Source organism: Globicephala melas, chromosome 17, assembly GCF_963455315.2.
Source record: "Globicephala melas chromosome 17, mGloMel1.2, whole genome shotgun sequence".
Classification (NCBI taxonomy): domain Eukaryota; kingdom Metazoa; phylum Chordata; class Mammalia; order Artiodactyla; family Delphinidae; genus Globicephala; species Globicephala melas.
Window position 1 is genome coordinate 63,787,173 of NC_083330.1, and position 23,410 is coordinate 63,810,582.

Consider the following 23,410-nt stretch of genomic DNA (forward strand, 5'->3'; position numbering starts at 1 on the left):
AGGATGCTGTTATTGTCCCTCTGGAACCTTGAGATTGAGCAGTGCACAGGGGAAAGCGTACTACAGTCGAATCAAAGGGAAAACCCTGCCACCACCCTAAAAAGTGTCTAAAACAGGTGCTGCCCCAAGCATCTGGTCCATTCAAACAATAGAAACGTTATCTTAGAGAACCCCTGAGTTCACGCCCCAAGAAACAACAGAAAAAACAAACCCTACCCCATCTAAAGCTTGAGTTCACTGAACCCAGTATTCAGAAGGCTGTAGCATCATCTAACTCATGGCTGATAAACACCAAATACCTTGCATGACCAAATTCCTCTGATTCAGATGCAATATCACTGCCAGTTAATTTGCGGGTGGCACGTGAGGTCGCTAAAAGGATCCACGCTGGGCACTCAGGCCCCTCCACCCTTATCCTAACACCTCTCGTATCTACAATATAAAGCTTTCTAAGCACCTTGGCAGCAGAGCCTTTTAACTCCTGGAGGGAGGTTAGAGCAGGGATGAGTGTCTGTGTTCTACAGATAAGAAAACTAAGGCTGGAGCCGTTAAATTTTGGCAAAAGAGGCCAAGGTTGACACTGACTAATACTGTTTCTCTGTGCTCAGTCAGAATCTTGGGTACAGATTTCCATTCCACCATTTACTGTCTGTGTGACCGTAGGGAAGTTACTTTCCTTCTCTGTGCCTCCGTTTTCTCCTCTGTAAAATGGGGATAATAGTGTTTACCTCTTAGAGTTGTTCTGAGAATTAAATAGTTAATCCATGTCATGTGCTTAGAACAAGGGTACCTGGAATAAATGGGAAGCCTGCGATGAATATTACGTATCGCCATTACTACGTGCATGTTGATTAAACACAACTGGAAATGAAGTTGAGTTTGGTAAATGTAGTTTGGAGACAAAATCCTTAGGGGGCATCATGGGAGTGGAGTCACAAAAGGCATCTTGTGTGATGAACACATCTGGGAATCCGTGGGGATAGGTGACTTGCCCAAGGTCATCCCGCTAGTGAGAGGCCACGTGGACAGTAGAAGCCAGTTTCCCTGACCCCAAGATCAGGACCCTTTCTGCTTTTCCACAGTTCCTGAGAAGGGGCTTCTGTCCCATCTCCAAGTCACCCCTTCTACCACTCCATAACTTACCATTAGAAAAGTCCCTGTATTCATACATCTAATGGAAACCTCGCCAGCTCCTTAAACCTTCCAGCCAGCAAATTGAATGGCGCTGTGAACCCAGGTTTGCGTTAACCATGCAAAAAGGAGATAGTTTATATCTAAGAACACTTAATTAAGCACTAGGTTTAATTAAATCAATCACCCTCCCTGCTCCCATATCCCCCTCAAACCAGAAGGCTGTTGAAAGTGAAGTCCCTAACTGGAAGTTCTGATTTTAGCAGTTTCTAATCAGACTCAAAATTGCTACCTTGTTGTCTTAATCTGCCCATGAGATATCAGCCTTCCCTGTGTGATTAATCTTTCCTTTCTTTGGCCACGTTTCAGACGGACAAGCATTGCACTGCAGCTTATTGTGTGTGGTTATTGTTCCCTGAAAGGAGTGAGTGGAAACAGTAACTTTCCTTGCATAATTCTTCTTTTTTTCTTTTTTTCTTTCGCGGTACGCGGGCCTCTCACTGTTGGGGCCTCTCCCGTTGCGGAGCACAGGCTCCGGACGCGCAGGCTCAGTGGCCATGGCTCATGGGCCCAGCTGCTCCGCGGCATGAGGGATCTTCCCGGACCGGGGCACGAACCCGTGTCCCCTGCATCGGCAGGCGGACTCTCAACCACTGCGCCACCAGGGAAGCCCCACCCCTCTTTTTAATTCCAAAGCCAGCGGATGAGCTTTGCACTTTTTTTTTTTTTGCAACCGCTGTGACTAAGGTCCTTTGCCTCCACCCTCTAGAATCTTCTTCTTTAATTTATTTAAACATTCTTTCTTCCTTTTTCTGAAGGATAGTGGCCTGCCCCAAGTTGTGAAGTAATGAAATACACAAAACTGGATCTTGGGCCCCCTAGAATTTCTCCCTTCCCTCCCAAGTCCACAGGGACAACTGTGGTGTCTGCCACTTCCTGAAGTCCGCTTCTGCCACCCTGGTCCAGTCCTTGGGACTGGCCAGGTGGGACCTGAACGAAGCCACAGCAGCTCCCATATTGAGGTGTGATGTTGGCCATGCTGAAGCCTGGCCCTCATGGGAGCTGGCGGGGGAGGGGGACTGAGCAAACTCGTGGAATCAGAGGCAAGTAGCGGAAACCCAGGGTGCACGCCAATCCAGCAGATCAAGGGGGGCACTTAACGCTGAGCCTGGTACCTGTGCTTTTCTTTCTTTTTTTTTTTTTTAACCAAAGTATGGTTGATTTACAATATTGTGTTAGTTTCAGGTATACAGGGTTTACTGTATAACCCTGAGATTTTCTGATCCTTACATGTCCAGCTTCTGGTTCTTCCTATTTCCACTTAAAGACACCCCTTCAGTAGCGGAGGCAAGGACAATAGACAGAGCAGTAACAGTACTGAAAAGCTCATAACGAAAATGGGAAGCCGCTGGAGACGGGAGTGATGTGATCTGATTGCGATTTTCCAGCATTGCCCTAAAGCAGCGTAGAATCTGGCTTGTTGGAGAACGAATGCCAAAGCAGGAGAGCGGGCGAGAGGCGATGGCAGCTTGGACCAGGGTAGAAAAGTGATGGGAAGGGGTCATATTTGGGGTATATTTTGGAGGAAGAGCCGACAGGAGTTGCCGATGCATAAACTGGGGTGAGCAGAAGAGTGGTTTGTTTCCTGTTGTGACTCCGCTGGCGAGATCTTTCTGGCTCACGGAAAAGTCACCAGATTGCAGTCAGGAGACAGGCCTCATCCGTTAGCAGTGTGGTACTTGGCAAGTCAGCGAAAGCTTCACATCATCGAGACGTTGAATTTGTCATTTCTAGAGGAAACATCCAGAGGACAGTCCGCATAGGACAGCATTTGGCTGTGATGTACGTAAACACACCCAACGAGAGTGAGATACGAGAGACGTTAGGAGGCTGAGGCATCTCCTTACTGCTTAGTAAAGGAAAGGCCCCCTCTTAGGAGGTACAGTGTCACATTGGAGGTTTGGAGTGGCATTGAAAGTTTTCATCATAACAGCCCTGACAATAACAAAATATTTAAAACAGTGGGGGACTTCCCTGGTGGCACAGTGGTTAAGTATCCGCCTGCCAATGCAGGGGACACGGGTTTGAGCCCTGGTCCGGGAAGATCCCACATGGCGCGGAGCAACTACACCCGTGCGCCACAACTACTGAGCCTGCGTGCCACAACTACTGAGCCCACGTGCCACAACTCCTGAAGCCCACACGCCTAGAGCCCGTGCTCCGCAACAAGAGAAGCCACTGCAATGAGAAGCCCGCGCACCGCAACGAAGAGTAACCCCCACTCGCCGCAACTAGAGAAAGCCCGCGCACAGCAATGAAGACCCAATGCAGCCAAAAATTAAATTAATTAATTAATTAATTTAAAAAACAGTGGTTCACAGCAGTGGGAGAAGTCAGGGGCAGCTTTGCCCCCCAGAGGACGTGGGCAATGTCTACAGACATTTTCAGTTATCTCAACTGGAGGGGGGTTGCTACTGGCATCTAGTTGGTGACGGACTTTAGCGTGCTGCCAAACTCCCTACAGCACACAGGACAGCTCCCTCAACAGAGAGTTAGCTGGCCCAAAACGTCAACTCTGCCGAGGCTGAGAAACCCTGATTTTTCTTCCAGTTGGCATACAAAAAAGTAATTTCTTTTTTTTCTCATTGTATTTTATTGAAGAATAGTTGATTTACAATGTTGTGTTGGTTTTAGGTGTACAGCAAAGTGATTCAGTATACATATATATGTGTATATTCTTTTTCAGATTCTTTCCTCTTGTAGGTTATAACAAAATATTGAGTATAGTTCCCTGTGCTATACAGTAGGTCCTCAATTATTATCTATTTTATATACAGTAGCACGTTTATGTTAAGCCCAAATTCCTAATTTATCCCTGTCTCCTTTCCCCTTTGGTAACCATAAGTTTGTTTTCTATGTCTGTGAGCCTATTACTATTTTGTATATAAGTTAATTTGTATCATTTTTTTTTCGATTCCACATATAAGCGATATCCTATGATATTTGTCTTTCTCTGTCTGACTTACTTCACGCGGTATGGTCATCTCAGGGTCCATCCATGTTGCTGCAAGTGGCATTATTTCATTCCTTTTTATGGCTGAGTAGTATTCCCTTGTATATATGTACATCCTCTTTATCCATTCATCTGTCGATGGACATTCAGGTTGCTTCCACGTCTTGGCTGTTGTAAATAGTGCAATGCAGAGTGGGGTGCACGTATCTTTTCAAATTATGGGAGAAACCCTCATCTTAAATATAAACCTCCAACATTGGGGGAAATGGTTAACCCTTTTCAGGCCTGTTGCAAAATCCTGTGGTCCGGAGCATTGGCCGCATGGCCTGTGGGGCTCTACTGGTGTCTACGCCTGATAAAGGAGTTTCTTGCTCTGTGTATTTGCGAGGCATTGATGGTGAGCTGAGTACACATATATTTAGATCAGCATTTCTGAAAGGCTACCAATTTGGGAAACATGTTTCTTTTCATTAAAGTGTACAAAAATGCCATTAATAGTTAAGCAACATGTGCCAAGAATTGGGAACAACCAAGATGCCCTTCAGTAGGGGACGGACAGACAGTCCACATCCACAGGGCGGGGTGTTATTTCAGCCGCAGAGAAATGAGCTCTCGGGCCAAGCAAAGACGTGAAGGAAACGTAAATACATCTTAGCACAAACCACATCCACACGGCGGGGTGTTATTCAGCCACAAAGAAATGAGCTCTCGGGCCAAGCAAAGACATGAAGGAAACGTAAATACATCTTAGTAAGCGAGAGAAGCCAATCCAAAGTGGTCCCATACTGTGTGATGCCAGCTCTGTCACATTCTGGCAAAGGCACAGCTACAGGGACAATAAACAGGTCAGGGGTCGCCAGGGTTAGCCTGGCGGGAGGGTTGAACGGGTGGAGCACAGGGGGTTTTTATGGCCGTGACACTCTTCTGTATGAGACTGTGATGGTGGCTACGTGTCACCATAGATTTGTCAAAACCCATTAAGGGAACAGCACGAGGCATGAGCCCTAACGTAAACTGTGGCCTTTGGTTAATGATCAGTTTGGTTGTATCAATATTGGTTCAGTTGTGACACATGTGCCACATCAGTGCAAGATGTTACTAGTAGGAGAAACTAGGGGAAGAAAGGTAAGGGGGGATGTGGGAACTCTACTGTCTGCACGTTTTTTTCTATAAACCTAAAACTGCCCTAAATATTAATTTTTTAAGTGAAGCTATATGATATAACGGAATTAGCAAAACTATTATATTCTAATAGCTAGCACTTACTGAGTGCTTCCAAAGTGGCAGACACATCATAAATATTTGTTACTGTCATCATTGCAGGCCAGGCTTTAACAAAAGACCCGGGAAGGAAGGACAGCACTCATTAAACAGGGTTTACTCTGGTCCAAGTAGGTACAACATTGAGCCTTATAGATTTAGTCCCCACCACCGCCCGAGGAAGAAGTCCTATTATCATCTTCATTTTATAAGACAAGGAAGTGGAGACTCAGGGGTTCAGTCACGTGTGCTGGGTCACAGAGCATCAGAGGTGAGATGTGAATCAGATCTAATTGACTGCTAGGCCCGTGAACCTGACATTGCACTCTGCCATTGTGCACACCCGTGTGTGTGTGTGTGTGTGTATGTGTATAAGAAGAGAGCAAGATGGGGGTGATTGGTGAGTGTGAGTGGATAGAAAGAAAGAGGAAGAAAAAAAATGCATCAAAAATGAAAATACCCCTTCCCCTCTGGTAACAGCTCCTCTGTTCTCTGTAGCTCTGTGTGTGTTTTTGTTTGGTCTGCAAGGGGAAGCAGGGAGGGCGAAGTCGGTAAAGGGGATCAGCTGGAGGGTGATGGATGGAAACTAAAGTTTTGGTGGTGAGCACACTGTGGTATGTACAGAAGTGGAAATATAATGTTGTACACCTGAAACCTATATAATGTTATAAAACAATGTTATCTTAATTTTTTTAAAAAGAAAGAAAATACGCAAATGAAGGAGAAAGAGAGAAAAAAAGTGGCAGAAGGGGATGGAGGGAGAGGGCAAGGAGCCACGTCCTTGAGCTGGTGGCCTGGGCTCAGGCAGGTTTTCCCGGCGTCCCCTATCCACTCCCCTCTGCCCTGCGTCCGGGGCTCTTCCTGTGGGTGTTGCCACCCTCTGCCCCACTTGCCCACTAGGGCTCATCACGGGTTAGTGTGCAGCAGTGACCCAGGCTGACTAGTGTTTCCCTCTGGCCCTGGCCAGCCTGAGAGCTGCATCTGAAGCTGGCCTCCCGTCCTGGGTGGTCCTGGATTGCTTCTCTCACCCAAGGTTGCATGGCGGTTCCAAGCCAGCTGCAGGAGCCCCGCCCCCTTCTCCAGAGGCGGCCCCTGTTCAAAAGGGAATATGAGGACCAGACAGCAGCCGTCCCATCCTTAAATGGAGCTGAGCAACCCATGATCCCCAAAAGCCGCCTCTAGCCCCGAAGAGAGTACCTGCTGCATTCAGAGTCCAGAAACAGCCACTTGCCTCCTTTAGAAGGTGCTAGAATGACTTGTCCTGTACCACCAGTTTCCTGAGGATTCCCGATCAGGTTACTCTGAACTGAACCATGAATCGAAGACCCAGCTGCCCTGCCTAGCATTTCCCCATCCTTTATAAGGTGATGTCATGCATGGGAGGCAAGGTGGCATACCTCTCTCTTAAGCCACTTTCAATTCTGCTTTGTCACCTTTTTATTTTATCCGTCTTAGTTATCTTGACCCCCATCCTCTAGTCACTCACAGAGAAAACCACGTGAGGACCTGGATTTTGTCCTGGTCATTTCCGGTCCCCTCTGTGTCTGGTACAGTGCCTGACGTAGAGTGTGTCCTCAAGAGATGCTTGACTGGCACTGCTTTGAATAAGTGACAGTCTTGATGGACCACGACAGAAAGTTCAGAGAGGCATTTTTCTGTCCATTCCAGAGGACTTCAGGATGGCCTCTTAATTCGCATATTGTTTTTCGGTCACTGGCATTGATTTCCCCCATCCCTCTCCCCAGGGTCATCACCAAGGAGCTCTATTAAATGACAATTCATGTTGACATGTGTCTCCCTGTTGCCCTCCCCCTCTCTTTAAAGGGGGCACACAGGTGGGGGCAGATTCAAGAGCCACTAGTAATCACATTGTAGGGGAGGTGTGAGCACTGGTGAGGGCATTTGCAATTAAATCAGGTGGAGAAATGCGCTTTCTGAGGAAGGGACACCTTGAGGGTGGTGCTCCTGCAGGGGAGCCGGCTTCTCTTGAGAAGCGCCGCAGGAGATGCTGTGCACAGCACAGGAAGAGGGTGTGGCCGCCGGGATTATTTCCAGCATAATTGGCTTTGCATGGCTCAAGTTTTAGCAATCAATTTCGATAAGCCCTTTTACAGTTGGAATTCATAAACAAATCTGTGTGTCCTCACCCTGTAGGACTTTTTTTCTGCTTCTTTCCTTTGCTTCGTTGTTCATCTCACTAGTACCTAGACTCCTTACGTCTTGGATATGGACCAGATATTTTCACACCTGCCATGTTCAGGATGCTAGATGTCAAGCGACCGGGGAACGAGGTGGGTGCCCTTTAGGTGCCCACAGCCTAGGAACCAAGCAGTTTTGATATTGTGTGAAAAAATGCTCTGGCCAAGAGAGAATATTCTGCAGTTTAACCATCAGAACCGTCTTTAAAAATCTCCCCTCAGATCCCAGGGAGATCCTCACTCCTCCCACCTGCCAAGCCAGACCCTCCCCAAAGAATAAGCTTTATTAAGAGTTTCAATCAGCTCACTCTTAATTTTTTCTCTCCTGTAATCAGTGAGTCATCAGGCTGCAATTCATTAGGATTACTATTATCATCGGTAAGAGCACAGCTGGGCACTCAGTGTCTTGGCCAGAGCTCTCTGCAGACAGGAGGGACCGATGGCAAATACGGGGGTGGGGGGGCGGTCCATCATGCCAGGTCCTGGGATGCCCCCACAGAGGAGGACTCAGGAGGGAGGCAGAAATGCTCACCAGTCTGGATCCAAAGCCCAGTTCCCACAGCCCTTCTCTTCCCCCTGGACTGACTCTAGAACCTTTTTCTACAGCTCTTTGCTATGACCCTTTTTCTTAAAGGTGCAATTTTTATTAAAAGGGATGAGCTCTTCTCTGAGAATTCTTTCACTCCCTACCCTCTTCTCTGGTTTCCTCCCACATCAAATGGGCATAGCCAGACCTATTTCATGGGATTCTTTGGAGGACACAAAAAGATAATGAATATGAATGCCTGTGACACAGTGATGGAGGTGATTGACATGTTTTGAGCACCTGTTCTCTGTTTTATGCACTATGCCTGCAGTGTCTCATTGAATCCCTACAGAAACTCTGTGAAGTGGGGGGATTTGGTTCATTTATCTATTCATGCTAAAAAAAAAAAAAGCGTTTATTGGGCATCTACTATGGTCGAATATTACGCAGCTGGGGATCCAGACGTGAACAGGCAAGTTCCCTACTGACAAGGAACTTACGTTCTAGTCGCGGCTGTTATGCCATTTTACAGACTGAGACACCAAGACTCAGAGACATTAAGTCACTTGGCCAAGGTCACAGAGCCACTTGGCTGGCTCTGAAGCCAGTCCCTCCTCTGCTGTAAGCAGCTGCTTCCCCGGGTCTGAGCACAGTGCTACATATGGAGAGAGCTTTGCCGTTGTCTGAAGCTTCCCTCCCGCCTCCCCTGGTTTTGTTTGGGGGTTTTTTTTTGTTGTTTTTTTTTTTAACATCTTTATCGGAGTATAATTGCTTTACAGTGGTGTGTTAGTTTCTGCTGTATAACGATATGAATCAGCCATACATGTATATATATCCCCATATCTCCTCCCTCTTGAGTCTCCCTCCCACCCTCCCTATCCCACCCCTCTCGGTGGTCACAAAGCACCGAGCTGATCTCCCTGTGCTATGCGGCTGCTTCCCACCTGCTATCTGTTTCACACTTGGTAGTGTATATATGTCCATTTAGACTTGATTACACATCATCAAGGAGAGGACGGTGCCTGGGAGTAAGGAGATAATGGGTGTGACCTCAGAGAAGTTGTTTAACCCCTCGAGCCTGTTTCCATGACTGTGAAATGGGGATGAAATTAACAAGGTTGGATGGATTTCCAAACAGCCAGGATGTGGGAACATGCTTCAAAAACTGATGTCCTGAGCTAGCATGACTTATTCCTCGGCACTGTGAGTTATTCCAAAGCCCTCGACAGTCTTGGGAGCCTGGGCTCCTTCTGGTACTGGGCACTGGAGTTTCTTCTGGGTCATGAGGGGCAGTACCGCCTAGTGGTTACGACTGTGGTTAAAATCCCAGCTCTCCACTTACTAGTTATATCATCTTCAGCAAGTTACTGAAATCACTGTGCCTCAGTGTTGTCACCTGTGAAATGGGGATAATGATAGTACCTACCTCAGAGGGTTGTTACGAGAATTCAGTGATCTTGTCCCGACAGTAACCACCATGCCTCCGTGCTTCCCAGCACCAAAGCTTTGTTCTTTCCTTCAAAAGCACAGCAAAACCCTGAGATTCTGAGATGTCACTGATTATTACATTTCTTAGTCTCAAAATCAAGTCTAATTGCTTCTGGAAAACATCGTGTCTCACTATTCGGTTTGGGATTTATATCTTTCAGCCTGGGAGGTTTTTGTTTTGTCTGTGTGTTTTTTTCCTTTAATGTGTTTCGAAATTTAATGGAGCAATTTCGTTTCCATTGACTGAAGTAGATTGTTAAAGGAACAAGAAAACTAAAGAACAGGTTCTCATCCCAGGATATAGCCTCACACATGGAGTGATTTTCATGTTTTCCTGACAAAGAACTGAGACTTTGTTTTTCCTTCAAGCTGGTCAGTGGTGAAACCCCCTCTCTCAAACCTGGGTCAACTCTGTTTAACCGAATAGCTGGAAGTGTGGGCCAGGAGATCACCAGTCTGGAGGCAGGGACAAGTCCCATCTGGTGTGCAGAGGACAGCTTGGTTCCTTTTGCCAGCTGTGGGTCCAGATCACTGCAAGGCCACATTTGGGCTTATCTGAGGCCTCAGGTCGTACTGCTCAACCTGGAAACCTAAATTCACGAGGAGAAGTCATGGCCATCCAGCCTCTTCAAGTGAACGACGTGTTTCAGGACCGTCAAAGGGATATCAGCAAAGCGTACACGCTGATTTGTCCACACTGCAAAAACAAGCCACCACCCATTCAGCATCTCCATGCACGTGACAGGCTTTTCCCAGGCGCTTTGTATAGTCATCACCAGTTGTTATCAGAAACCCATCTTACAGATGAGGAAACTGAAACTCAAGAGAGGTGGAATGACTCACCCAAGGTTACACAGCTATGAAGTGATCGAGCCAGGTCTTTTTTTCTCCCAAAGCTCTTTTCCTTCTGGTAAACGACCAAAACAATTAAACATAGGGGATGAGAAAACAGTAGAAAAAGCCTCAGGGACAGTGGGTGATGGCAGTGGAGGTGTATCAATGGAAATGTAGCTGTTCATCATGATAGTGGTGATGTTTGCGCTCTTCACTTTCAGAAAAGGATCTAAGAACTGATGAACAGATACATAGTCAACTCTGTTTAAAAGAGTGAAGTTTTTAGGCGTGAATTCCCAGTGTCAAAGGCAGGACTGAGCCGGATCAACATGCTTCTGGATTTTCTTCCCTCCCTACCCTCATGCATCCACAAGCTTCACACTATAGGATGGTTTTTGCTTCTAGTCCAAAAACGACCAAGTTAACCCAATCTTTCCCACCCACAGAAAAATGAGAGCAGCTAGTACTTATTTAGCATCCTCTGTGTGCCAGGCACTGTTCTACACACTTTTCTGTATTAACTCCTTAAAGCTGCACTAGAACCCTTGAGATGGACACCATTATCATAATCGTTTCACAGATCAGGAAACTGAGGCCCAGAGGAGCCACGTCACTCGTGGAGGTGAATCCCCAGAGGGCGGCCAGGATGCGTGCCCAGGCAGGCTGGTCCTGAGGCTGCTCTTCCCACCCACCCCCCTTTGGACTCCCGCCCCAGCTCAGGGGGACGTGCTCCCAACCTTGTTCTTCCAGTCGAGCGGTGGTTTTGCACAGACTTGTCCAATACTCACCCTCTGGATCTTCCCACAATTTTACAGACGTCCTGGATGTCCAGGGTGAGGGGTGAGAGGTTCAGTCAACAGCCGCGCAACATCCGTCCACTCAGCAAACTTGTACCGAATCCCTACTGGGTCCAAAGCACCAAACGGGGCCCTGTGGGTGCAGGTTCTCATCCAGGTCGTCACAGAATTCCAAGTTCCCAAAGGGCTGGAGGGCTGGGCGCAGCTTGGATTTTTTTCTCTCCCTCGCAGAGCTACGGTCTCTATCTCCTACACAGACCCTCTCACCTGCCTCTTACCTCTCTCCCACAGCACTGAGAGCACTTCCTCTCCCTGACAAACATTTTTTTTTACATCTTTATTGGAGTATAATTGCTTTACAATGGTGTGTTAGTTTCTGCTTTATAACAAAGTGAATTAGCTATACATATACATATATCCCCATATCTCCTCCCTCTTGCGTCTCCCTCCCACCCTCCCTATCCCACCCCTCTAGGTGGTCACAAAGCACTGAGCTGATCTCCTGTGCTATGCGGCTGCTTCCCACTAGCTATCTACCTTACGTTTGGTAGTGTATCTATGTCCATGCCTCTCTCTCGCTTTGTCACAGCTCACCCTTCCCCTCCCCGTATCCTCAAGTCCATTCTCTAGTAGGTCTGTGTCTTTATTCCTGTCTTACCCCTAGGTTCTTCATGACATTTTTTTTTCTTAAATTCCATCTATATGTGTCAGCATACGGTATTTGTCTTTCTCTTTCTGACTTACTTCACTCTGTATGACAAACGATCGATGTTCATACCCTGCCTTGTCTTTCCGGTTAAAGCCAAGCAGGCATGGTTTACAACGGCACAAAAAGAGAAGCTGCTTAAATAACAAGCCCCGTGAGGCTGGAGCAAAAGGGTGTCACATTTATGGCCTCCCTCAGGAACCCCCCTCTTTGAGTCCCCAAAGAGAAATGCTCCCACAGGTTTCTTTTCATTTTTCTTTTTTTTTTTCCTCTTTTTTCTTCTGCATCCGTCTTACCTGAGTTTAGAATGTGATGTCTTACCCTCCTCTTAACCCAATTCCACAGTCACACCTCCCATCCCACTTCCCCATCTCCTGACTTAGGTGGAAAATCAATGTATTTCAAGTAGGAAAGAACGAAGACAGAGAGGTTTCACCTGAGGTGGAAATTATGCAGGCAGCTTAAGGCAAATTGGAGGGAAAGACAAAAATAAAGTGGTGTTAGCGAGTACAGGCGCACTCGTAATTCCCTGCCACTGCTGCTGTGTTCCCAGCATTGGCAGTGGGCCGGGTGCAGAGCCCAGTTAAAACTAACATTATGTCAAGTTTAGGCATTTTGGAAAAAGATGTAAATGGAAAACCAGATGGCGAATATTTGTTCTGATTCTTAGTAGAGACGTGAATTGTTTTGTAGCTTTCTGTGTATCAGGCTTTTCCCTCTGCTCCCCACTAAAAGTGGGGTGCCCTCTGGGAACAGGAGGATGATTGTGAAAACGAGTGTATGGTTGGAGTGTGACTTCTGCTCATCACACATGTGGGTTCCAATTTCTGAGGCTCAGAATGTGTTGGTCCTTCATGTTGTCCCAGTGCTGGGTTTGAGATGGTTGTTTTCAAAGGCTCATAAATGGGAACTGGCAGCTGTGGATGAGGCCACAATGTCACGGTCAGGAGCATGGGCCGTTGCCCACTCTGTTCTTCCTCTTCCAGGAAGCCTAGGGGATTGTCATCCATCCCTGAAAAGGAGGCTCTGAGGTTCCAAATGAAGAGCCGTGCGTGTCTGCCTTCCAGAGCTTGCAGGCGCTGTTATTAGCATTCTCCTGGCGGACTGTAATTGCTTTGCCATAAGGCACTGCTTCCTACACGTACTGCATGCCGATTTTAAGTGGTACGGACAGATCTCGATCATTTTCATGGTTACGTATGTATTCTCAGGAGTATTAGGAAAAAAGATAACCAAAATAATTTTTTTTAATTATTAAGAAGAGAAGAGAAGGGGTTGTATTCGTCCAGGGCATAACTCATGACAGTGTGGTACAGATGACTGAAGTTAGAGGAACCGCACTAGAATGTGAGCATTTTTAGTTAACTTTTTAAAAACCACCATGCATATGGTCGGTCTACCGCACTCCTCCCCCACCCCCCAATTTATCTCCCCTACTTCTGGAAGAGTGGAAGAAAACTGTCAGTGTGCAGCCAAACGACTTTTGGGGTGTCCTAAAAACATAGATCCCTCGTACTCTCACCAAGAGAGCCTAATGCAGTGGGTTTGAGGGAGGCCGTGGAATTTGCATTTTAATAAGCTTCCCAAGTGGCTTTGGGGTAGGAGATCCTTAGGACCTTACTTCTCAAAGCACTGCCTCGGAATGTGCGCCCAAACAAAGATGGTTTAGCTTTGGCATAGAAGGCTCACTTCTATTTTTTCCGCCAGTGATTGATGCCTGCTCTCTGGGAAAAAAGTCTCATAAAACCTAATTTAATCTTCGAGCGATGCTTCCTCTTTAAAACCACTTGTACATGCAGATTTGGGGGCTGCTTGGCTAATCAGGATTTCTCAGCCTCAGCACTGCTGGCATTGGAGGCTGGCTAATTCTTTGTTGTGATGCATTGTCCTTGCATTGCAGGATGTGTAGCAGTATCCCTGGCCTCTACCCACTAGATACCAGTAGCACCCTCCATGTCCCCACTGTTGTGACAACCAAAAACATCTCCAGATGTTGCCGAATGTCCTCTAGGGGGATGAAGTCATCCACCGTTGAGAACCACTCGGCTAAATTGGTACCTTTATTCCGCTTCGATAAACCTTTCGAGTCACAACTGGACTCAGAAGATGGTGCTAAAAAGGCATTTGCTAGCCTCCTGCTTCTAGGACTGAGTTACTTGAAAACTCAGGTCCCCAAATGGGAAAAATATGCTCCAGTAGCAATTATTCGTAGCTCTGTGGGCCTTGCATTTGTAATCTGTGCATGAAACAAAATGAGAAGCCTGCAGCCTGGCAAAAACCTACTTTAGTTCAGCTGCAAATTCAAGGGGCTTCATGAAATCAGAATGTAGCTGGAACAGGGCAGGTGGCTAGAGGGCTGCCCTTCCAATGGAATTCAAATGACCCAACGTGTATTATAGGCGTACTTTGTGCCAGCACTACAGTAGCTGGTAAGGATACAAAAACGACTAAGATGGAGTTCTTTCTCTCAAGGGGCTTAGGTCTATTAGAAGGAGTCAGGCAAGTGCCTCAGAAAGAGGCAGCATGACATAATGGTCCTTTGCCACATTACCTGGTTTCAAATCCTGCTCTACTCACACTAGCTGTGTGACTTTGGGCAAGTTACCTGACCTCTCTGTGCCTCTGTTTCCTCAGCTGTAAATTGGGGGGTAGAAATAGTCCCTACCTCAAGGGGTTCTTTGGAGGGTTATAGGAGTTCATATATGTAAGGCTCTTAGAACAGTGCCTGGCACATAGAAAAGGCAACGTTAGAAAGCCCAGTGGTGAAGGGTGGACCTTGGAGTCAGGAGACTTGGGCTGAAATCCCAGCTCTGACTCTTCTGAGCTTGAGCAAGTAGAGTAATCTCTTTGAGCCTCAAGTTCTCCATCCATGAGATGGGACAGTCACAGGACTTGCCTCACAGGACGATGGTACCGATGAAACAAGATGCTCCATGAACTGTCCATCCCAGTCTGGCACATAATAGGCACTGAATAATCTTTCAGTTGTCATTTTTTATTATTTGAATTATTGATATTATAAATGGATTTTTTTTTTTTTTGCCAACCAAACTCATAAGACACCAAAGACCAATAAGTGAAAAATAAGACTGCCAAGGGCCCAGACAATTGCATTATTGGGTCACTTCCCCAACTCTGTAGGGAAGTGAAGATGGGAAGCTGGCTTCCCAAGGCCACCTGAGTACGCACAGAATCCACTCGGGAGGTGGTTCTGGAATTCACATATGCACGGCCTCCACCTGGGCACCTACCACCACAACAGGGCTGCCCTGCCTCCAGCCCCCCTGGGCTTTCCTCAGGCCAGGACATTCCTCCTAGTTGGGTGACTGCTTCTCCTAGCTCTCTTCTAAACTTATTCTTTATTTAGATGCATTAATAACTTCAATTATTAGTCCAGACACTCCAAATTCTTCTTACTCTCCAGCTTCTGTCTTATCTGCATTTAAGATAACTTCGCCCAGAGCTAATCTTATCTGCTTGATGCTGGGTTTTTATTTAGTTCTCAGAATTCTGCCATCAGATTCACACTGACAAGCAAGGGCCTTTAGTCACTGTTTCCAAAAAAGTATTTATCAGATGCTTATGGTAGGCCAAGAGATAAAGAAGGATCAAGCATAACCCAGCTCTTTCATGAATTTAAAGTCCAAATAATGAAGTAAATGGTACACCTGCAGGAATTATTAATGTCTAATATAAGTGCCAAGTCCTGGGATGGGCTTCGGTTTCAGCTGGAAGGTCTTATGGAAGAAAACGGGCATTGAGAAATGGGTCCTGTGTGCAAGCATGGAGTGACAAGGGCAGACACACCAGGCAGAAGATAAGCTCCCGCACACAAGTGAAGGGGACTCTGGGCAAGAACGAAGACAGAGACCAGAACTGTACAGAGTGTCCTTTGGCAGGCTGATGAGTTTGGAGTCTGGTCTGTAGACAGTAGAGATGTAGAAAAGACTTTGGAAAGGGAAATAGCATGTTGCTCTGGTGTGTCCTTACGTGAGCTTTCCTCCCTCTCCTCCTTATCTTCATCATCATCTTCATGGAAGCTAAAAAGATAAAGCTGGTGTTGTATGTTGGGTGGATAGAAATGTCCAAGGATACGAGTGGTAAATATAATGTTTCAATGGGCCTGGGAAGAGAGGGGAATGGAAATCGCTAATGTTTGTCGATGGACCGCTACCTCTGGGAAGATGGAGTAGACACACTTCTCTCTATTCCTCCTGCTAAATACAACTGAAAACTCTGGATATTATGTGCAAAACAAATGTAAGAAGACTCTGGGAGGTGGAAAGAAGAAACAGATTATCTAGGGGCCTCATAACCCAAGGAATGACATGGCGGTGGGTTCCCTGGGGCTTTCTTTTGGTTTGTTTGTTTTTTCTTTGTTTGTTTTGCCTCATATATCCAAGACTAGGAGCTGAAGAAGCCATCAACTCAGAAATGCCAATGGGCACAGATCCAAAAACAAACAAACAAACAAACAAACAAAAAAAGCCTGCTCTCTCTGTAGCCAAAGGACCAGGAAAGGGCAGCCTAGGAAGCTGAACACTTCTAGAGAATAATCACAGTCTTGATCCAAACACCCCAGAAAAAACTGTGGCTCAGCCTCCATCTCACAAGCAAAGGCCAAATGGGGAGCGTCAACTTCCACCCTAGCAGGTTATAACAGGGCACCCCAGCTGCCCAGGGTGGTGTCAGAGAAGGCCAGGTACGAAGGTAACCTGGCCACACCCACCTCCTTGATGTCAGTGAAGGCCACCTGGGAGCAGTAAGGAGACACTCCTTGCCCTTCCCAGCTGGGGACCTCAGTGGAAACCTTGTGGAGAGCTGGAGCTCCCATCCCTGCTCAGTAATGAGGAAACTCCCTGCTCACATGTCAATGAAGACCAAGCAGAGAGCCTAGACTTCCACTTGGCATTAATGAGGTGGTACTCCCTTCCCCTAATCCAGCTAAAACAGAAGATTTCATGAGAGATGCAAACCCTTATAGCATAATACCCAAACGTCCACATTTCCATTTTTGAACAAAATCGCTCATACCAAGAACCAAGAAGATCTCAAACTAAATGAAAAAAGACAATAGATGCCAACACCAAGATGACACAGATGTTGCAATTCTCCAACGAAGATTTTAAAGCAGCCATCATAAAAGTGCTTCAAAAAGCAAGTAGGGGGCTCCCCTGGTGGCACAGTGGTTGAGAGTCCGCCTGCCGATGCAGGGGACGCGGGTTCGTGCCCCAGTCCGGGAAGATCCCACATGCGGCAGAGCGGCTGGGCCCGTGAGCCATGGCCGCTGAGCCTGCGCGTCCGGAGCCTGTGCTCCGCAACGGGAGAGGCCACCACAGTGAGAGGCCCACATGCCACAAAAAAAAAAAAAAAAAAAAGCAAGTAGGAATAAGACACAAATGAAAAAAAAAATAGAAAGTTTCAACAAAGAAATAGAAGTCAAAAAAAACTACATGGAAATTTTAGGGCTGAAAAATACAATTACTGAAATTTAAAACTCACTGGATGAGCTCAATAAGAGAATGGAAGAGACAGACGAAAGAATCAGTGAACTTGAAAATAGGACAATATAAATTACCCGGTCTGAACAACAAAGAGAAAACAGACTGGCGTGGGGGGGCAGCGGGGAGAATGAACAGAACCTCAGGGAGCTATAGGACTGTAACAGTCGTCATAATAGTCATGTCATCAGAGTCCTGGACAGAGAGGAGAAAGACAGTGGGGCTGAAAAACTACTCAAGTAAATATGGCTTCAACCTTCCCAGATTTGGCAAAAGACATAAGCCTACAGATTCAAGAAGCTGAGCAAATCCCAAATATTATAAATCTAACGCCATCCACACCAAGACACATCATACTCAAACGTCTGAAAACTAAAGACAAACTCTTGAAATTGTTGAGTGAGAAATGACCTTTCATTTATAAAACAACATGAATGAGAGTGGATTTCTCATCAGAAGCCACGGAGGCCAAAAGGAAGAGGCACAGCATTTTTAAAAGAACTGTCAACCGAGAATCCTAGATCCAGCAAAAAATACCCTTCAGGGATGAAAGGGAAATCAAGACATTCTCAGAAGGAAAACTATGAATTTATTGCCAGCACACCTGCCCTAAAAGAACAGCTCATGGAAGTTCTTTAGGTAGAAAGGAAATGATACAAGAAGGGATCTTGGAATATCAGGAAGGAAGAAAGAACACAAGACTCTCTTCTGCTTTGCTGCCCATGTTGAAGGAAAAGGACAAGGAAAAGCAAAGCAGAGTCTGAGAGTTCTGAAAAAGGAACACAGTCTGAATCTCAAGGATACTATGAAATGGAAGAGAGGGGTGACTCAGTTTCTGCCCAGGGCAGAGAAGCGGCCTGGGGACCTATGAGGGGACACAGTCTGCAGTGACAGGCTCAACTTCTTGTTGTTTGAACTAGTGTAATAACATGATTTGAGGTACAGCAGAAATGTTAGGCTGTGTAGCTTCCTCCCTTCTCTATATTAGGCTGGAGTTCTACAGCTTCTCTTAAAAACCTAAGCCACAACCTTCATTACTTTATACCACTGTGTAGTTTCCTGCAAAAGCTCAGCTGCAGTTAGGGAATGAGTCTGAAAATTTGGAAAAGTAATATCAGTTCAAAAATTACCTGTCGAAACCCAGTTTCAATATCGGCTTAGGTAGCTATCACCCGTGGGCCATGAATGGAACCAGTTTCCATAATGGTCGGGAGACTGAGGCATAGTTAGCTCCAACTCTTTGAAATGAGCAGTTGCAATAGGAATTGAATGGAAGCCATCGGTTAAATAAAGCTAGATAAGGAAGCTAAAAATTTAGCTAATGTTTATTGAGCGCTTACAGCTCAGGAATCTGTTACATTTACAATTATGTTTGGTACAGAATTCATGAGCAATTGAAGACAACTGGAGAGTCTAGCAGTAGGGGAGTGGTTTATGCTACCTTCAGGCAATGAAATCCGGCCGGGGGATAAGGAATACTCTTTACGTGTGGATGGGGACTGATAACTGGTGATACGGAGTGAGTGAATAACACAAGTTGCAGAATAATGTGTCTAGTGCAATCCCTTTTGTGAAACATAATGTCCACGTCTGGGTGTGTTTGTGCATGGGAAAAGGATAGACATCAAACTGTTAAAAGCAGTGGAAATAGAGAAGCAGAGGTGGGGGAGCATTTTCCTCTGAATACTCCTGTATTGTTTAGATTTTCAGAAAAATCAGACACTGCTTGTGAAATTAAAAAAAATTAAAATGGTTTTAACTAAAGGGGACAGAGCATGAAGCCTTCCCCCATCCCAGGGGTCTATCATCAACTTGCTTAAACCCTTCTCAGCCTCAGTTTCCTCAAAATGGGAAACCTCCCAGGAGTGTTGGAAAAATGCAACACGTGCGGCTATGTGGCCAACACCCAACTAGCAGGAAGTCGGTCCTGCCCCGGCCTCTTTGTTTGGGTGCCCAGAGCCGCCAAGTCAAGTCAGAGGATGCTTTCTCGGAATGACACCCACCTCATAATGGTGTTGTGAGGATTAAATGAAATCAAAGCTATATAAAGTACCTGGATCTTAAGTACTCAGAAGAGGTACCTGTGTTAGTGCCTTTACACCACCATCCCCAGCATAGATCCCGGTGAAAGGCACGTGACAAGCACCACCGAAGTGTGGGGTAGTTTTTTTTTCTAATCCAAATGAAACTAATTCTAATGCCTGTTGCTGCCTTTCTCAAATATACGTGATCTCCAGACAGTTAAGGGGTTCTCCCTGGGTAACATAGCATGATGGGAGGACAGATGGTAAAAGGCAGAAGACCTCTCTCCATACTTGCCCTGCAACCTTATAACGCCTTTCACAGATGGTGCAGGTTCTACGTGGGTGAAATTGGATGGCAGTCTTATCCCCTTGATGCTGCAGGGCTGTTGTGAACACAAATGAGAGAGGAGTGTTATATAAACTTTAAAGCCTTGTCCACATGGAACACTCTCGTTGTCACCGTCTTCCCTTTCATTTGACCTAAAACTGCAAGAAGTATCTGTTTCCCACACCTAACCAGTCCTGGCTGCAGGTCCCTGTTAGTAAGTCATGACCGCTAGTGTTTTTGAAATTGAATAGAAAAGAGTAGAAGGTATTAGAATACACCCAACATAGTCAGGGTGAGTAGTATTTTGTTCACTTTGTGGGGTTTGTTTTTTTGTTTGAATTATACAAGTTACAGGTGCACAGTATAGTGATTCACAGTTTTTAAAGGCTATACTCCATGTATAGTTCTTATAAAATATTCGCTGTATTCTTGTAGAGTGTAAACTTGTCGCTTATTTCGTACCTAATAGTTTGTAGCTCTAATCCCTTCCTCCTGTATTTGTCCGCTTCATTTTTATATGCAAGTCTACACACACACACACACACACACACACACACACACACACACACACACACACACACACACACACAGGACTGCCATGTGGAATGTATTTCTTACTGTGAGGCTGGCTCAAAATGTCCAAAAACCAAACCAGTGGGTCAGCCCCTTGCGGTCACCTGTAGGGCTGCTCGGTCAGCTCTCCACCAGCTTTAGAGTGTCACCTTCCCCAGAGGATGAAGGGGCTTTGCCCAGACGAGGGGTGGGCAGCGCGGGTGGGGTGCGGGTGGATAGAGTGGGAGGGGCCCGCAGGCCAGCCTCGCAGTCTCCTCAGCCCCCCGCCATCCCTTGCATCGTCCCCCCACCTCCAGGCTTCACCCCGCACCCCTCCCGCTTCCTCTCCTCCCCTCCCCACGCTCTTGCCACACAAGGGGCTTCTCTGTGAAGAGACCCAAGTGTTTCCTCCAACCCTCTCCTCCTCTGGCTTCGTGGGGTACAGGGGCCAGGGCAGGAACAGGCCGCCGCCCAGCAGAGCTGGAAGAAGTGGAGAGAAAGGAGAATGTCAGTGGGACTGTTTCACTGAACAAGTACTTAGCGAGCGTCTCCTGTGCGCTAAGCCCTGGGGACACTGCGGTAATCCAAACAGATCCCACCCTCCGGGAGCACACGGGCTGGTTGGGGGACAGACCTTAGACACATGATCATTAATGTAACATTGCAGACGGAAGGAAAAATGGAGCTCCGAGCCCATGTGATGGAGGCCTAACCTCATCTTAAAAGGATCAGGTGGGCTTCTCTGCAGAAGGTACTTTCCAGCTGGTTCCCGAAAGAGGGAGGGGTTACCGGTGAAGTCTGGGGAGGCTGGAGGGTGGCAGGGAGTCGCCTTCCTGGAGAAGAGAATGGCTCCCCCGAGGGCTCGGAGGCCTGGAAAGGACAGATGCTTGGGGGGCACTGCGCACCCGGACCCCTGGCCGGGCTCTTGGGGCCCCGGTGTGAACAAGAGTGGGAGTGGGACGCAGAGTTCCAGGCATCTGGGGGCCTGGAAGTTCCTTTTCATGTTTTCTGCAAAACGGATTCGTAAGGATGGCGGCGTGGCTTCTCGCACTCGTAGCCTTGACCCTCACGCAGCTGTTTTGAAAATACTGTGCCTTTTCAGCAGCGTGTGCTGCTAGCTGGCGTCCGCCCTGACCGGCAGTGACAGACACAGTCTGGGAGAGGCTGTCAGAGGCCTCTCCAGACAGACAGCAAATACAGTCTGATGTGTTCACCAGCCCCCTGCTGGCCGGGGTGCTCGCACGGGGCAACCTCTAACGACCTGACACCCGGCTTCATGCGGGCCGCTCTGTGTGACAGCGTGGCCGTGGACACTGGGCTCTAAGAACGGATGAGTGACGGGAGGGAGGTGGGTGGCTAAGAAATAGCATTCCCAGTGGGAGGGACCCCCCTATGGAGCCGAGTCAGTGGCGCTGAACCACACATCCAGGGACCAACCTTTAATCAGCACCACTGTGTGCCCCAGACCTGCCAACGGCCTCTAGTGCCCCATCTCCTAATCAGCAGCCCTTTGCAGGAGGCAATCTTTTTTTTTTTTTTTTTTTTTTTTACTTATTGGCTGTGTTAGGTCTCCGTTGCTGCACGTGAGCTTTCTCTAGTTGCAGCGAGCGGGGGCTACTCTTCATTGCAGTGTGCGGGCTTCTCATTGCGGTGGCTTCTCTTGTTGCGGAGCACGGGCTCTAGGCACGCGGGCTCAGTAGTTGTGGCACACGGGCTAGTAGTTGTGGCACAAGGGCTTTGTAGTTGTGGCTCAGGGGCTCTAGAGCGCAGGCTCAGTAGTTGTGGCACACGGGCTTAGTTGCTCTGCAGCATGTGGGATCTTCCCGGACCAGGGCTCGAACCCGCGTCCCCTGCGTTGGCAGGCAGATTCTTAACCACGGCGCCACCAGGGAAGCCCGCAAGAGACATTCTTATCTCCGCTTGGCAGATGCGGCAACTGAGGCTTAAAGAACCTAAGGGGCTTGCCCAAGGCCACGTGTTCATTCATTAGCAAATATGAAAACATCAACCATGCGCCAGGTCCTCAGAAGACAGTGAAAGAAAGGGGTCTTTGCCCTCGTCAACCTTAGTCTAGTGGGAGCCAAGAAGCAATGTAAATATACCAGCCTTACTGAGATAAAATTCACATACCACGTCATTCACCCACTGAAGGGTACCATCCAGCAGGTTTTATTATAGTCCAGAGTTGTGCAACCCTCAACACAATTGTCCAGCATCTTCCATCACCCCACAAAGAAACCCCATGCCCATTTGCAGTCGCTTCCCAATTCCCCCCCTCCCCCAGGCCTTCAGCCCCCTAGGCTCTTGACAGCTACGAGTCTGCTTTCCATCGCTATAGATTTGCCCATCCTGGACATTTCATACAAATGGAGTCATACAGTATGTGGTCTTTTGTGACTGGTTTATTTCACTTAGAATCATGTTTTCAGGGCCTGTACTTGTAGCATGTGTCACCCCTTCATGCCTTCTTTTGCCAAGTAAGACCCCGTCGTAGGGATAGACTGTATTTTGCTTATCAGGCATCGGTTGATGGACATTTCCACCGTTGACGGTTATGAATAGTGCTGCTGTGAACATTCACGTACGAATGTCTGCACAGCAGAAACCTAGATTGGAACCCAGTTCTGCCCATCCCCAAAGCCTGACTACTATGTTCCCCGGTAGCCTCCGTGCCCCCGCCCTGCACACACACACAAAGATCATGCCTTTAGGAGCCTGTCTGCCTTGGAGCTAGGTGTGTTTTGAGGGAAAGAATTCATCCTCAGGTACCACGGCCTTAGCTGAGCCCGGAAGACCTATCAGCAGGTGTTAGACTCCCAGGAATCAGGCGGCTGAGGAAGTTCTCCAGCAGTTGTGTTGTTCTCATCCTGCCCCTCATGATGGGAACAGGCAGAGAGCAAAGGCTGAGGTGCTGTGTCCTGAGCAAGCCTGAGCTCAGGGGATTGAGGGGACTAACTGAGAAGTCGGGGCAGCATCTGCAGTGGAGCCTGAACGTGGTGGCCCTTCCGGCTTGCACTTGCTCACGGACCACAGAGCACGTGCTTAAAGTCAC

At 47.3% G+C, this 23,410-nt stretch overlaps 2 protein-coding genes across 6 annotated transcripts in view; one reads left to right on the forward strand and one right to left on the reverse strand.

Annotated features, from left to right (window-relative positions):
- Positions 1-23,410, forward strand: part of ZHX2 (zinc fingers and homeoboxes 2) — a 172,636-nt gene that overhangs the window by 89,767 nt on the left and 59,459 nt on the right. The window lies entirely within an intron of this gene.
- The window catches only part of DERL1 (derlin 1), a 125,068-nt gene continuing 121,082 nt past the window's right edge, over positions 19,425-23,410 (reverse strand). The window contains exon 9 of the mRNA XM_060287688.2: positions 19,425-19,861. Within this exon, the coding sequence (XP_060143671.1) occupies positions 19,649-19,861 (213 nt within the window). The 3' untranslated portion in view covers positions 19,425-19,648. The remainder of the gene's footprint in view (positions 19,862-23,410) is intronic.